This window comes from Triticum aestivum, chromosome 6B (assembly GCF_018294505.1).
Source record: "Triticum aestivum cultivar Chinese Spring chromosome 6B, IWGSC CS RefSeq v2.1, whole genome shotgun sequence".
Lineage (NCBI taxonomy): Eukaryota > Viridiplantae > Streptophyta > Magnoliopsida > Poales > Poaceae > Triticum > Triticum aestivum.
The window spans coordinates 190,539,699-190,554,809 of NC_057810.1; the positions used below are offsets into that span (position 1 = coordinate 190,539,699).

The following is a 15,111-nucleotide window of genomic DNA, read 5'->3' on the forward strand; positions in this document are numbered from 1 at the left end:
ATACACTCTTAAAATACATAAACACTACATGCTACTAAAATGTGCCAAAGAAATCACTAATAAGCATATGTCTTGTCTCATTAGCAAAGATAGCATTCAGCTATTTCTAGTTAATACTTAAAATTTCACTCATAAATTGGATTCGTAATTTAAAAGGTCTGATTATCCGGCTAGAGAAAGCGGATTATCCTAATGTATCGTATATCTGTCAATGTACTCGGATTCGGATCTGCTTGTTGTGGGATGTCAAAAATCTCTTACAATATCCTAAAAAGCGGATTCGGAAACGGTTTCAAACGGAAGTCCTAACCACTTTCACCCTTAATAACTGCACATTGCCGTTAGCTTCAGGCACGTCTTGTTCGGCTAGTCCACGAGTAGGGAGCCGGAGGCGCTGCCAGCGACGAGCAAGCACACGGGTGGTGCAAGAGGCGACATAGAGCGGGCGGAGACTGCCAGTGGTGGCGGCGACAGCGACCTCGAGCGGTCAGCACTAGCGGCTTGTAGGTGAGCACCGTGACTGGCAAGCGGACGGGGCGAGTAAGGAGCAGGAGGGGCGATCGGTGACCAGCGAGCGCGGGGGTATTGAAGAGGCTGCGGCGACGGCGAGCGGAGAGCGGCGAGGACGACCTCACGGAAGAAGCCAACATCTGGTACAAATTGAGTCCATGTTAAAACCATATGCATACGAGTAAACCAGATACATATATGTATAGCCACAGGGGTAAGCTAGTCTTTTCACTACCCTGTTAATGTAAAAACAATTAAAATGGAGCTAATGGCATACAAGTCAAGGTTGCAACGTCTTAAGTGGCAATTGTGCGAATCAATTCTCTAGAGTGGCAAATCAACGAAACACCACAAAAAAAGTGGCAAAAATACAAATCTCTGAGGCTATGCAGTTGTCTCCCAATTTGTTGCACAGCAAGAAATTGTCATGCACGCCACACGTGGCAATAAACGCACTCTGGTTCACCAAGATGATATCTCCAAGGAGTGGTGCGAGCCAGAGCGATAGGACTTCCGCGAACAATTTCGTAAGGAGATGGATCAGGCTAATAGGGCGATAGTCCAAGAGCGAGGAGGCGTCGAGTTTCTTGGGCAGCAAGGAAAGCAAAGCTTCATTGAGTTTGTGAAAGCTGCACCCATTCATCTGGAATTGCTTAGGCTGGCCGTAGTGGGGGTAACATAAGTAGTATCATGCACTTGGGACTCGCAAACATGCTTATGTGGCAGGCAATTAAAGAAGAGAGAGATGGTTATAGTAACATAGGTAGATACCGTAGCATAATAAACGTGATGGTACTATGTGTCATGCATGACAATAAATGAGACCACATATGATACTAATCTATGATACTATGCACTATAGAGGTAGTAACATAGACTAGTAACATGTTACTAGTCTAAGTTACTCCCCACTATGACCAGCCTTATGAAAAGCCTCGCAGATGTCCGACTCCGAAGACATTCATCACCTTCTTGTGGGTTGCGTGTTCTGGAACCGCACCCTGGCCTGGTGCAAGTTCACCAAACCACCGCCTGATGGACGTGCTACCCTCTACATCTGATGGAGCGTGGTGCTGGCCGCGTCACCTTCATGCCTACGAAAAGGCCTTGCTACATTGTCTCCTTGGTGGCTTGGGCAATATGGAAGCACCGTAATGTCGTTATCTTCCATCATCGGCTCCCCTCCATCGATGATCTGTTCTCGACCCTTCAAGATGAAGTGCGCGCTTGGGCCAAAGTCGGCGCCAAAGGGATGCAAGCCTTGCTTGATGTAACGTAAAACTCACATTTTGGGGCCGAGCATCCTCTTCTGCTGCTCATGAGAATCCCCCACATGCCTCACTAGTATACATGTTTGAGATTCCCAAACCATGTAACCAACTCTACCTATCAATGCAATAATACACTAACATGCATATTTCTTTCCTACTTCTAAAGTTTTGAGTTGGTGGTCGTCCGTTCACTTCTAATGCGCACCCCGTATTCATCCTGACAAGTGGACCATCCAATTTTTCATATGCGAGGCAGTAGCTAGGCAACCGATAATTTTTTATGGGCGATGCTATGCATCGCCCGACGGATCTTTCTACAAGATCCGCTGCCTTGACAGCTGTTTGATATGGCCCTATTCAGCAGCCCGACCCTTCCATCATCATTGCAACAGAGACAGTGTTGCAAAAGTCTTACAACAGACCTCGCGTTGCAGAAACATTTGCAATAGAGTTTTTATGCATAATTTTTTCGTCTTAACTTTTCTGCAACATGAGTGTTGTTACGGAAGGACTTTTGCAACGCATTTGATGTTGTAGAAAAATTTCCAGGGTCGCAAAGGCATGCATCCAGTGGTGGAGGTCCTTGCCGACTAGTGAGGAAGGAGAGGAAACCCATGGAGGGAGGAAGGAGCCAGGGGCGGTGAAGGTCCCCGGTGGGACTCGGCTCCCCTGACGTACTGCAGGGCGCAGTTGGGTCACTAACAGGTGGGCCAACTTGCTTTCGGGCCCACCTGTCAGTGGCCCAACTGCGCCCTGCAGTACGTCAGAGGAGCCTCGTCCCCCCGGTGGGGTGGCGGGGCGAGGCTCGCCGGCAGCAGCGCTCCGGCGACCAGCCAGAGGGTGCGGCGGCGCATGGATTGAATCGGCGAGGTGGTTGGCACTGCTCCAGATCCAATCGAGATGGATGACTCACATGTTTTGAAACACCTAGTGTGTTGCAATTAGGAGTTTTGCAATAACTAGCGTGTTGCAATTAGGAGTTTTGCAATAACTAGCGTGTTGTACTAAGATGTACGTTGTATGCTGGCCGATCGAACTTGGATTAACGGCTGTGCGGCCGACGGAACTCTTTGCGTGATCGGCCGGTTGATTCTAATAATTTCCCATTTTTTAAGGAGGAAACATAGCGATCCCTACCTCTCATGATGCTTCTCAGCTCCTCCAGGCCTGCACCAATCCAGTGCCTCGGTGCTGCTGAGCTTCGCCAATTACTCTTCCCCTATCAAGACTCATGAGTACTTCCAGTCTTTGTTCAAAATTCAAATTGCCATCTCGCCACCCGAATCCTCCCCGGATCCACGCTCTGCTTCCGTTGAGGCTGCACCCGCCGCCCGCACCGATCGCTGACGACTCACCACCGCTGAAGCGTGGAAGCTGCAACTCATGCATGTCTCCTCGCTCGTCATTGCGTGGGGGCCTAACCACCCACCACATGTCCAGTCGGATTCCCTGCGGGCGGGCAAGCTCCAGACCTGAACCGCGTCCCAAGAGCATCGCCGCGCTGAAAAAATAGTGTTTTTTGCGCGTGTTACCGCTCCGGACGCTCCTGCGGACGCGCAAAAACCACGCGCACGGCATATCCAGTTCAGCGCGCCGGCCGAAACGCCATCGCGCGCCTCTTATTTGCTACGCCCGCTTCCACGCACTGGACTCTCGAGCGCTCACTCGCAACTCCACCTACCCCCATCCAGTCGCTCGCGCCGCCGCTGCCCGCGCCACCCCTTTTTTTCCGCGACCGTTCCGGCGCTTCCCCGACCTATCCCCGCGCCGCCGCGGCTTCCCCTAGTCTACGCCGCCCGTCGCGCGCGGCAGCCCTCCGATGAACAGCGCCCGGCCGCCCACTGCCGCTCGGCGCCCGCAAGGTGTTCGACAAAACGCCCGCAAGGTATGTATTGCTTCAACTTCATATTTTTTACATGTTGTCTGTAGTTTTTATAGCCTAGTTTAAATTGAACATTGTAGATGAGTTCATCATATGATTCTTCCGAAGAAGAATTTGATATGGAAGAGGAGGATCTTGCAATGATCCTAGCTATGCACATCAATAAAAAACCAAAGCACGGTGGTTCGGTTATGGGTCGGCAGAAAATTTGGAGGGATAGGATCGATGCCCACAATAGATTGATGAGGCACTATTTTGTGGAGAATCTCACATACCCCAAGTCATACTTTCGTTGCCAGTTTAGGATGAGCACCGAGTTGTTCAGACGCATTGCAGAGAAACTAGCGAGCCATGACCGGTTTTTTCAGCAAAGGAGGAATGCCGCCGGAGAGCTCGGGCATAGCACGTTTCAGAAGGTGACATCCGCTTTGCGTATGTTGGCATACGGTATCCCGACTGATCTAGTTGATGATCACTTGACCATGGGTGAGAGCCAAGCCATCATGTGTGTCAAGCGCTTCACAGTCGGAATTGTGCAAGTGTTTGGCCAGGAGTATTTGCGATCTCCCAATGGTGAAGACGCCGCAAGGCTATTGGAGATGAACAAAGCTCGCGGCTTCCCAGGTATGCTTGGCTCAATAGATTGCATGCATTGAAGTTGGAAGAATTGTCCAAAGGCATGGCATGGGCAATTTCACGGCCAAAAAAAGGGTTCCACTATAATCCTTAAAGCTGTGGCCTATCAAGAGACTTGGATTTGGCATGTTTTTTTTGGAATGCCTGGATCTTTGAATGACATCAACGTTGTCAACCGGTCACCACTGATGAATAAGATTGCAAATGGTGAACTGCCACCGGTGCAGTTTGTAGCAAATGGTCGTACATACAACTATGGCTACTATTTTACGGATAACATCTATCCAAAGTGGCAAACATTTGTGAAGCCGTTGAAAAAACTGGAAGGTAAGAAAAATCTTGATTTCCACCAGGCGGCGGCTAGAAAAGATGTGGAGAGAGCTTTTTGGATTTTGCAAGCCCAATTTGCTATTGTGAGAGGGGCCGCTAGATTTTGGGATCAAAAGATGTTTTGGTACATCATGCACGCTTGTGTGTCATGCACAACATGATCATCGAGAATGAGCATGGCCAAGTTGTAGACTACTCTTGGTATGAGCTCTTGGGACATCCCATGCGAGTGCGGCGAAGGGCTGAAAGGGTGGCCCGTTTGGTGCCTCCTATCATGCCATTGGACGTCCCGCAGCGCATGATGATCTTCAGAAGGATCTCATTAAGGAGTGGTGGGCTTGAAATGGCCAACAAAGAGCATCATGATTTGTGCGTTTGATGTTGTATTATTGAACTATTTGTTGTATTGAAAGATAAACTATTTGTTTGAGTTGTAATAACGAAATTGAACTATTTATTGTTGATTTATTTTGTTTGTGTTTGATTTTCTTGCTTGTGTTTGGAGCGCATATGTTGTTTGTGCGAGAGTGCGCGCTGCATTTTTGCGCGCTGCTGGAGCTACGCACGTGCGCTGCATTTTACCGCGGCTGCTGGAGCCAATGCTTCCCGCTGTGCCAAACCAGACGATGGACGTGCTGCAAACTAATTTTTAGCGTGCTGCGTGTTGGGCGGCTGTTGAAGATGCTCTAACAAGCGCAGTGCCACAGCACATCAAACTCCACCAAGGTCTCTCGAGCGCAACACCGCACCACGTCGAGCGCTTACATTTCCATCCAAGCTTATGATGCCTCTTTCCTCTTTATTTTCTTTCTATACGTCTCCACACCACATGTACACCATGTCTGCCTAATTAATTCCTGAACCAATTATATTATAACTTACTGAACTGCAGCTCATGATTGTAATTTTGGATTCGCATTATCTTCCACGCTTATGGCCTAATTGAGTAATGATTTCAAATGGATTATGGCTTAATGAACTTCACAAGGGGTCATGTATGAGACAGAATCTTGGATTCCAATTCTCTTCCACAGTGTTCAGAATTCCTAGACGTTTTGGGCTATTGCATGCAACTCATGAGTTGTTCCTGCTTGCTTTAGGTAATGAAGCAATACACATGTGAGGAAAGAATTATGAAACATGTGGAAGACCATGCATGGGTGGATCTTTGATGGCCAAATTATGCTGGTGTATGAGTAAGTATTGGTATTCAAGATACAAAATGAGTGGCGGTAGCCGTATAAGATCATCCCATCCTGGTGTATGTTGATGTTAGATCTTGCAATTTTGTGGCATGCTTCTGAGTAGCAACTCTGCACTAAAAGCCTCTTAATTCGTATGGGATGGACTCTTACTAATTTTGTGGCTCCACATAAATCCTATTTGTGTTAAGGGTGTCATTGAAAAACAAAGACTCTTGTTTAATGTGATTATATACTCTCTGAAAAATCTCTCTATTATTTTTGGCTCCATACTTTCTCCCCCACCGCATTCCACCTGGTTTCATGGCGTAGCACGGGCATCTTGCTAGTTGAGGGGGGGGGGGGATCCAAATCTCTCAATGATCATAGGAGTAAGGTCAGGGCAAGCGACCCTGATTATGACCACCCCCATCATCAAGTTTTTTGGTGTGGCCACACTTATGGCCTAGAAAGTGGCTCGAGATGAATTCATGTTTATCTTGTAAGTCTTTATTAAATAATTTAATAAAAATAGTTGTGTGCATTTTTTAATGCAAAAGCTAGGGTCTAATCTCATTTTCTAAGAAAAATGACACTTGGAAAGAAAATGACACCAAGACGAGCCCCCACGCAAGGTGCTCAAGATATGTTTTACGGTTGTATCAGCGGTGGTTTCCGTCAAAGCTACTGGCTGAGGAGTGCCATTGTAGTTTCGTCGACGGCCGAGGCCTCCTACAGGCTAGCGATCGAGTCGTCGGCTGGTCTCATTGGACATGTAAGTGTATCTCCAATAGGTGATGTAAAATACATCACCATAAAATGCTAGATGTAAAATTTACATCATCAAAATACATCCAACTCCAAAACATGATGTAAAATACATGAGCCGCGCAGCCGCCGCTCTAACTGGTGATGTAAAGATGGCCAACGGCCGTGCGGCAGCAGTGTTATAGCCGCACTCCAGCAACACTGCAGCCACACTCATTTGAATCAAAATCATCACATGGACATATAAAATCAACAATATTTCAATTTCAACATGAACTCAACTTCCATAGCAAACAAACTTCATAATCCAACAAACAAAAATGCATCATATCAAATAAAGTTCATGATCCAACAAATAAAAGTGCACATAAACATAAGATAAAACATAGCATCTCAATTTTCATCGTCTTCGTTGTCACTTGTCACGTTATGGACATTGGCATCATCATTTATGGGTTCTTTCTCGGCGTTCTCATGCGTTGATGCAACAATGCCGCCACCTCCACCGGAAGAACCTCCCATGCCACTCCACTCAAGTTTTCACCGAAGCCACCATACATGTTGCCACCGAAGGCACCACCCATGTTGCCACCAAAGACACCACCCGTGGCACTTCCCATCATGTTCATGTAGCCACCCCTTCCACCAATTCCACCACCCATGCCACCTCCCATTCCTCCAATTCCACCGATGGCACCTCCTATTCTACCCATTCCTCCTCTCATTCCACCCCTGGCACCTCACATTCCTCCTCCCACCATGTTTCTCACGAGCATGGTGTTTTAAATGATCATTTCATAGCGACAAAGCTCAACATACGCTTTTTGCTTGGGGTCAAGGCCACTTGTGTCCATGAACATAAACTTGAGGGCCCTACCTCTACCATCTTAAGCTCATCGGACTGTGACTATCCCTTTAAAGGTAGTCCAGCTTGGTTCTATGCGTTATCTGTCGAACCACATCTTTTGCAAAGTGCCCTCATAGATGTGGTTTAGGCTGTTGCTGCCATCCATGAGGACTTTGGTCAGTCGATAGCCATCAATGATAGGGTCGAGGACGAGGGCAACTCCTTGGTCGTGAGCTCCCGTCGTTTGGTCCTCCTGATCAAAAGTGATCGGCATGTCCGACCATCTGTTATTTGAGGTCACTACATGGTTGACGTGGAAGATCTCTCGAAGAGCTCTTTTCCGTTGATTTCTGAAGGAGTGAGTGTCGTATATCATTAGGACCTCCTTGTCTTCGGACGATTGCTCGAAATGGATAGGTGTAATTCCACGGCTTGTTAATACACCAAAGTTTTCGAGGAGTTCCACTCCTCCCCTTACTACCTTCCTGACAATCCAGCATGCTCGAAGCATGTGTGTCGGCCGTTTACCTGAGGAGACAGGATGAATTGCGCTGGTCCAATATCACGTCTAGCGTCGATTTGGGTCTTTACCTGGTTGTATTTTTCTTCCGTGTCGGCTGATCATCAAGTTAAGTATCATATTCTAGCAGTGCATATACTTGAGAGAGAGAGAGAAAGAGAGAGAAATCTTCACTTGTGACATTTGTCATGCGCATGAATGTCTCATCATCAAGACTAGAAATGCACGTACACACAATCTCACATTCTACTCGTATGGGACATGAGAAAAGAACAATCAATAAAGAAAAGGATTTATTTTAACCTTTGCGACATTTCGTCAAGCACGTTGGAGACGGCGGGGGTGCACGGCGGCCGGTTGGTGCTGCCATGGATTTGGCCGGGGGCGCCTTCTTTGTCGGCAGCCCACCTGCTCCAACAGCAGCCACGGGACGGGCTGGAGCGAATCCGGTGCGGCGGGATGGGGTCGGCATGACAGCGATGGCCGCATCTGGAAAGGTGGCACCGGGGGTGACCACGACGAGGTGTGTCAGAGCGGCTGGGGGAGTCGGCCATGGGGTCGGGCGGCATTTGACGGGCGGGGAAGGGGGGCGGGGGGTGAAGTTTCAAAATATCAATCTGTCTTACATTCCTTATATGTACGGAAATGTTAACGCCTACACGTGTGGGCATTAGCCAACTCACCCACACGTCTCCATCACCGTCCAGTAACTTCTGCATGAATCTTGACACGAATTAGCTGATTTTGTATGCCAAGTAGGACAACTCGCGTGTGTGGTGTGTGAGAGAGGTCGCCCACACATCTGTTTTACCACACGGAGGGGCCGGTGTGTGGGCGTTCAGCAGTTCGCGCCACACGCCACTTTGCACGCACACACAAGGGCTAGTGTGTGGGCATTTGCCATCTCGCCCACACGCCCGTCTCCTCTCCCACACCCAAACTGCTAGTTTCCATGTGTTTTTGCAGTGCACATGGCAACTGCCCCTAGTGTGCTTTATAAGCAGGTGACAACTCTCTTTTTTTACCCGAGTTGCCATGTGTTTTTGCAGGGTACACGGCAACTGCCTAGTGTGCACGTAAGCAGATGGCAACTCTCGTTTACCGAGTTGCCATGTGTTTTTGCATGGTACATGGCAACTGCCCCAACGTGCACGTACATGGCAACTGCCCTAACGTGCACGTAAGTAGATGACAACTCTTCCTTTTTACATGACAACTGCCCTAGCATGCTTGTGAGCACATGGCAACTCTCTCAACTGCCTAGTGTTAGTATGTGGCAACTCCTAAAGTTATGAAATCATGGCAACTACATTAGATCAGACCATACATGGCAACTATAGTTGAGCAACCATGGCAACTGCAGTTGTCCGACATGGCAATCGTAGTTCAGCGACATGGCAACTGCAGTTAAACGAACATGGACGAGGGTCTGGACCATGACAACTGCGGGCGTGCGATGGGCATCACGCGTGGCGTGCGGGACCAGGAGGGTACGAGGCCTGACATACGGGCGTGTGAGCATTATCAACTTCGTCCACACGCACGCGTGTGAGAGGGTTCGATAGGGAAAAAAAGAGATGTGTGGGCATTAGTTGTTTTGCCCACACGTAGGTGTGTGGGCTGGTTGCTGTCCATGCCACACGAGGCGTGTGGCACAACTACCCGATACATCACACGTGTGGCAGTTATCGGGACCCTATATGTATAACCTTTCAATCTACGCATTAATAGAATCTATAGTATTCATATAGAATAAGAATAAAAATTAAGACAATAAACTGCGGATTCTTTCTTTCTGTTCCATTCTTACGTTTCCATATTAAAGTGTGGTTTTCTTACTTAAATTAATAATATTAGTCTAATATGCCCATTGGTGTTTCAAAAGTACCTTACCAGATTCCTGGAGATGAAGAAGCGACTTGGGTTGATACGGGATGAGAGGGCATCATCTGATTCGAGAAGAAAGAGCCCACCCTAAAATCCGGGGGAAGAATATTGAGGGACAGGAGTCTGTAAGACAACTTTGTAACTACTGTCCATAAGTGCAGAATTATCGAATATAGTGATCGTTGTATTGTTTTCCTGCCTGAGTTTTTTTTGCCGGGTTGTTGTGCCGGAGTTTCTAGCAATTTTATAGTGGCCGGAGATATATGACCAAACATTCAAAAAAGGAAAAACTGCGAATTCATTCCATTGTTATTGTTTGCAATACATTACCAATTTTCTGTTAAATTAAAGCATGCTGGCTCCCGTACATCGTCAGACCCTGTTGGGCGCAAGAGTTTGGTCGTGACACTTGTTAGTACAGAGGCATGTGTTGAGCCTTCCGGGGCTGCAGTATCCACCTTTGTAGTCCTCGGTGATGCAGGCCGCGTCGCAGGCTGGGTCGGCGCAGACTGCATGATAGGTCTGGCTCGGCCCTTCGCATGGCGTATCCTTCTTCCCTGCTCAGTCACCGAGTTATCAGCTTAAGAAGTTAAGAAGATGCTACCATGCTTAATAAGAATTTCAGCGGAAAAGGGGCTCACCATAAGCAAAGGTGAGGAGGAGGAAGAACAGGGCAGTCGCTGCAACCTTGGCACCCATGGCAGACAGTCTCAATCGATTCAAGCAGGTGAAGGAAAATTTTGCTGCTGGGGCGAAGAGAAATGGGTCTAGCTAGGAGTCTATTTATAGGATGGATTGCGCCTCAATACCTCAGATAGTATTATGGATATAAATCAATTTCTTGATTTTGGGTAGTACATGCGCCTTATCTTTCCAGGCACATAATCAACATCATAAATGCCATTACTAATGCCTCAAATCAGGATATGCATATCCACTGCCGCAATTTTCGTGGGCCTCCTAACCTGGTTCGTCTCTTCTTTGTTGCTGTGAGTACGATGTACTATGCGTTGCCCGGTTGCCGTCATCTAACGTGAGGGCTACCATCGTTTTTTTTTCCTTTTTGTATTTTGCACTTTTTTTATGAAGTGTAACTGTGTAAGTATAAATTCACATGTCATGTCAACACTTCACCCACACCAATCGAGTTGGCACGAGCTCTTCTACAACCATATATGTGTTCAGATACTAATTATCAAGTTCGATCGTTCTTGCTACAATGCTCGAAAACTTAAACTTCCGTCAGCCCTGCCTCTGAACACGGCCAAACACCGGTGTAGGATTCAGTTTGGCTTACACCCAGCTCCTCTAGGCTAGGGGCTCACCAAGTGACCATAAACAATGGTCAACACATGTCGCGCAGACTCAACCCGTTCAATGGAAAAGGAAGAAAAGAAAAATGAAGAGCACAAAAGGTAATCGAAGGAACTAATAAGCACAAGCACCTGCTTTTTTTCAAATTGATAAGCACAAGCAACTAGTAGGATGAGATAGCGATAAGTCTGACTAATAAGTTAAACCTCAGTCCACTGTGACTGAGAAATACAAGGCACTAATAGGATTTCTGACTCCTTAAGCCCAAGTCAAACTACATCATCGGAGCGCACATAAGATCAAGTTCACAGCACCGAACGGCGCCGTCACACCACCACGTACGGAAGCCTGACCTGGTGACTGCCGATCAGCTCCGTCCAGAGCACGGCACCGTGCGCCGGCTCTCCTCCGGTGGGCGCGGTCAGCACAATTTCCACCTCGAACGTCGCCTTCTCGCCCGCACCGCCGAACTCCAGCGTCAACGGCGTCACGGCCACGGCCACGTTGCTCGGCGCCGACCACGACGCCTGGTACGTGGCCGCGCCCGCCCCGACGTTGGTCGCCGTCCTGCTGAAGCGCATCCTCCCGGAGGTCGCGTTGGCGCCGAATGTGGCGATGAACGACGGGTAGTTCACGTCGTTGCTGGACGAAGAGGAGCAACTGTACGCCGTGGACGACCGCGTGACCGCCGCGATCTGGGTGACGGTGTAGTTCGCGGCGCAGAGGAGCGCGACGAAGTCCCACGGCCCGGCGTCAAAGACGAGACCCGGGTCCAGAGCAGAGTTGGGGTTGACATGCCCCGAGCCCATGGCCAGCGGGCTTGCCATGCCGTTGCCGTTGCCGGCGTCGGTGATGGGACGAAGCAGATTGTTGACCGCGCTCGCCGTGGTCACCATTGCAGACTTGATCATGGCCGGGCTCCAATCCGGGTGCGCCGCCCGGAGCAGCGCCGCCACGCCGCTGGCGTGCGGGCACGCCATTGAAGTCCCGGACGCGACTTGGAAGTCGCCGACCAAAGCCGTCCTCCCTACGTACGCCAACGGAGCGACGGGTGGCCACGACGCTAGTATACTGTCACCCGGCGCCAATATGTCCGGCTTGAGGACGCCCGCAAAACTCGGCGACGGCCCTCGGGAGGAGTAAAAGGCGACCACCGGCGCCGGTGCTCTGCTGAGGACGGTCTGCTGGAAGTTGATCGTAGCCGTCGGCTGCGAGCTGGAGGTGATATACTTGAGCAGCGCCGGCGCATCCTCTGGGCTAATCGCGATAACCGGCAGCGGATACTCACCCGTCAGGGGTTCGTCCGTCTCGGTCTGCGGGACGAAGATAGCGGCCGTGAGACCGGCCGCGGCGGCAATCTTCATCTGATGGCCCATCGCACCAAGCCCAGTGTCGCGGCAGACGATAATGCTGTTCTTTGTCGCCAGACTTTGAAGCAGAGCTGATGAGGTGCACGCGGACAGCGTATCGTTGTAGACCAGCTTCGCTTCAGAAACCCAAGCATTTGCTGGATACCACGTGACCCCAGCGATTGTGGTGATGCCTTGCTTCGTGTCTCCGTAGGTCACGGTGCCGGCGAACATTTGCCGGTCCACCGTGCCGGCCGCCACCGTGAGGACCCATGGGATCCCATTGTGAAAGGTGGCCAACCCATGGACGCCATCGTTCCCCGCTGACGCTGACACGACGATGCCGCGCTCCATGGCAGCGAACGAGGCAATTGCAACTGGATCCGTGTAGAGCGGCTCGTTGTTGAACCCCAGGGAGATGGAGACGACATCGACGCCGTCCGCGATCGCCGCGTCCATGGCGGCCAGGACGTCGGCCGTCACGAAGCCGTTGGGCCAGCTGACCTTGTAAGCCGCGATATGGGCACGTGGAGCTGTTCCACGCGCCGTGCCACGCCCGTACCCGAAGAAGGAGGCGCACGGCACAGGGCTGCCCGCGGCCGTGGACGCCGTGTGCGTGCCGTGGCCGTCGTCGTCGGGCGTCGAGTTCATGGAGATGGTGTCGTTGGGGTTCATCGCGACGTAGCCCCGGTTGAAGTAGCGAGCTCCGATGAGCTTCCGGTTGCACGTGGTGGCGGGGAAGGAGACGCCCGGCACGCACGCCCCGCGCCACCGGGAGGGCACGGGCGGCATCCCGTCGTCGTGGAAGCTGCTGCTCTCCGGCCAAACGCCGGTGTCGACCACGCCGATGATGATGCCCTCGCCTAGATTCGCCGCCGGCCACAGCCCGGCGTCGGGGCGGAGGCCGAGGAACCTCTGGGAGTGCGTCGTGTCATGGGCGACGTCCGCGCGGCGGTCAGGGTACGCCGAGACGAACCCCGGCGTATGGCGGAGCGCGCGTAGCTCGGCAGCGGAGAGCGTGGCGGCGAAGCCGTTGAGCGCGTTGGCGTAGGAGTACAGGTGCTCCGGGCGTCCTCGGCCGCGCGGCGACGCGTCCGCCACCGACTCCAGGATGGCCGAGTGCCACGCGTGCGCGTCCTCGGCGAAGTGCGGCGGCACAGCGGACTTGTCCATGTGGACGATGTACGCCGTGCGCGCGCGCTCGCCGGCGGCGTCCGGGGTGGTGGCGAGGGAGCAGAGGACGATGAGGAGGAGGAGGAGGAGGGGCGTGGGAGGTGGCGCGAATCTTGACTCTCGAGGACTCCGCTGGACCTGGACTGTTGCAGGGGAGGCCGAGAACGGGGCTAGAGGAGGGAGAAGAGGATCTCCATCAGCCCATCAGAGAGAGAGGGCAACGGGAGGAGACTGGAGCTAGACCTAGAGGAGGAGAGTGGAGTGGAGCTACACGAAGAGGATGCCATTTGTAGTTCGGATCGACACGCACGGGGTGGTGTGGTGGGGCAGCGCGGATGGATGGGCGCGCGGATGCGGATGCAACGGCATGCATGCGTGTATCAAGCGCAGCTCGGCTGCTGCTTAGCCTGCTTGTTTTGTATGGGAAATTGCGCATGCACCACAGCTCACACCAGTGCGGTGTTCAATCTTCGTTCGTTTTGTGGCACCCAGCGGACCTGTCACGCGCGTGTGTGTGTGTGGTCGCATGGCCATGGCAGCTCCGTTCATCGCGATGGGAGGAGTCAACATCCAGTCGAGAAGCGGCGCGAGTGCGAGTGGTACGACCGGAGGCGGCGTGCGTGGCCGGTTCTCGCTGCGGTGGGTTTGCGCTCTGCGGGCTGTGCGCATAGACCGTGACGGACGGAGGAAGGCGACAAGAATGGAGGGGAGGACTCGTGCAAGAGGTGCATTCGCAAGAGGTTTTGGGGTAGGGCACCACTAGGCGCCGGCGCACCGGCCATAGCCGCTCGATGCGAGCCGTGCGGGCGGTTGGATCTGGAGCAAAAAAAATAAAATTACCCCAACTTCTTCCTCGGGCCCCCGTGGCGCATCTCCGGCGAGATCCCCTGTGGCTCGCAGCACCGCGCCGCCCAGCAACGCCCCCGCGGTGCATCTCCGGCGCAGATCGCTGCCATGGATTTGGGCTCGAGCTCCGTTACGGCCGGTCGAGGTTGCAGCTCGCCGCGAGCCCGTAGCAGCTCGCCGGCGACCGGTTGCAGCATCCGCCCCTGCCCCCGTGCTGGATCTCGCCGCCAGAATTCACGGAAACCCGTGCTGGGTCGCAGCTCGGCCGTGATGGATGTAGCAAAACATTATGCCGGTTGTAGCAAAAAACGATGCTAGTTGTAGCAAAATCGCGACGCCGGCTGTGTGTTGTAGCAAAACGTGACGCTAGTTGTAGCAAAATGCTATGCCAGTTGTAGCAAAAATCTATGCCGGTTGAAGCATGTAGCAAAACTGCAGCATTTTATTATCTTCTTCCACCTCCAGCCGTCGCTGGTTGAAGCTTTCTTATTTTCATAGTGTCTAGTTGTAGCTTTCTCTCTCAATGGTTGGAGCTTTTTCCAACAACCGTTGAAGCTTTTTTACCAAAAGTTGTAGCTATTTTCTTTTTAGCAGCAC

The 15,111-nt window shown here is 51.4% G+C and overlaps 1 protein-coding gene across 1 annotated transcript; it reads right to left on the bottom strand.

Moving 5' to 3' along the window:
* Positions 1-11,258: 11,258 nt before the first annotated feature.
* Positions 11,259-14,020, bottom strand: LOC123133932 (subtilisin-like protease SBT3). The gene has a single exon (XM_044553313.1). The coding sequence runs from the start codon at positions 13,666-13,668 to the stop codon at positions 11,473-11,475; it is 2,196 nt and encodes a 731-aa protein (XP_044409248.1). The 5' UTR covers positions 13,669-14,020; the 3' UTR covers positions 11,259-11,472.
* Positions 14,021-15,111: the final 1,091 nt, after the last annotated feature.

Excerpts from the sequence above, each read along its gene's own strand:
- LOC123133932 (XM_044553313.1), bottom strand. The coding sequence starts at position 13,668 with ATGGACAAGTCCGCTGTGCCGCCGCACTTCGCCGAGGACGCGCACGCG.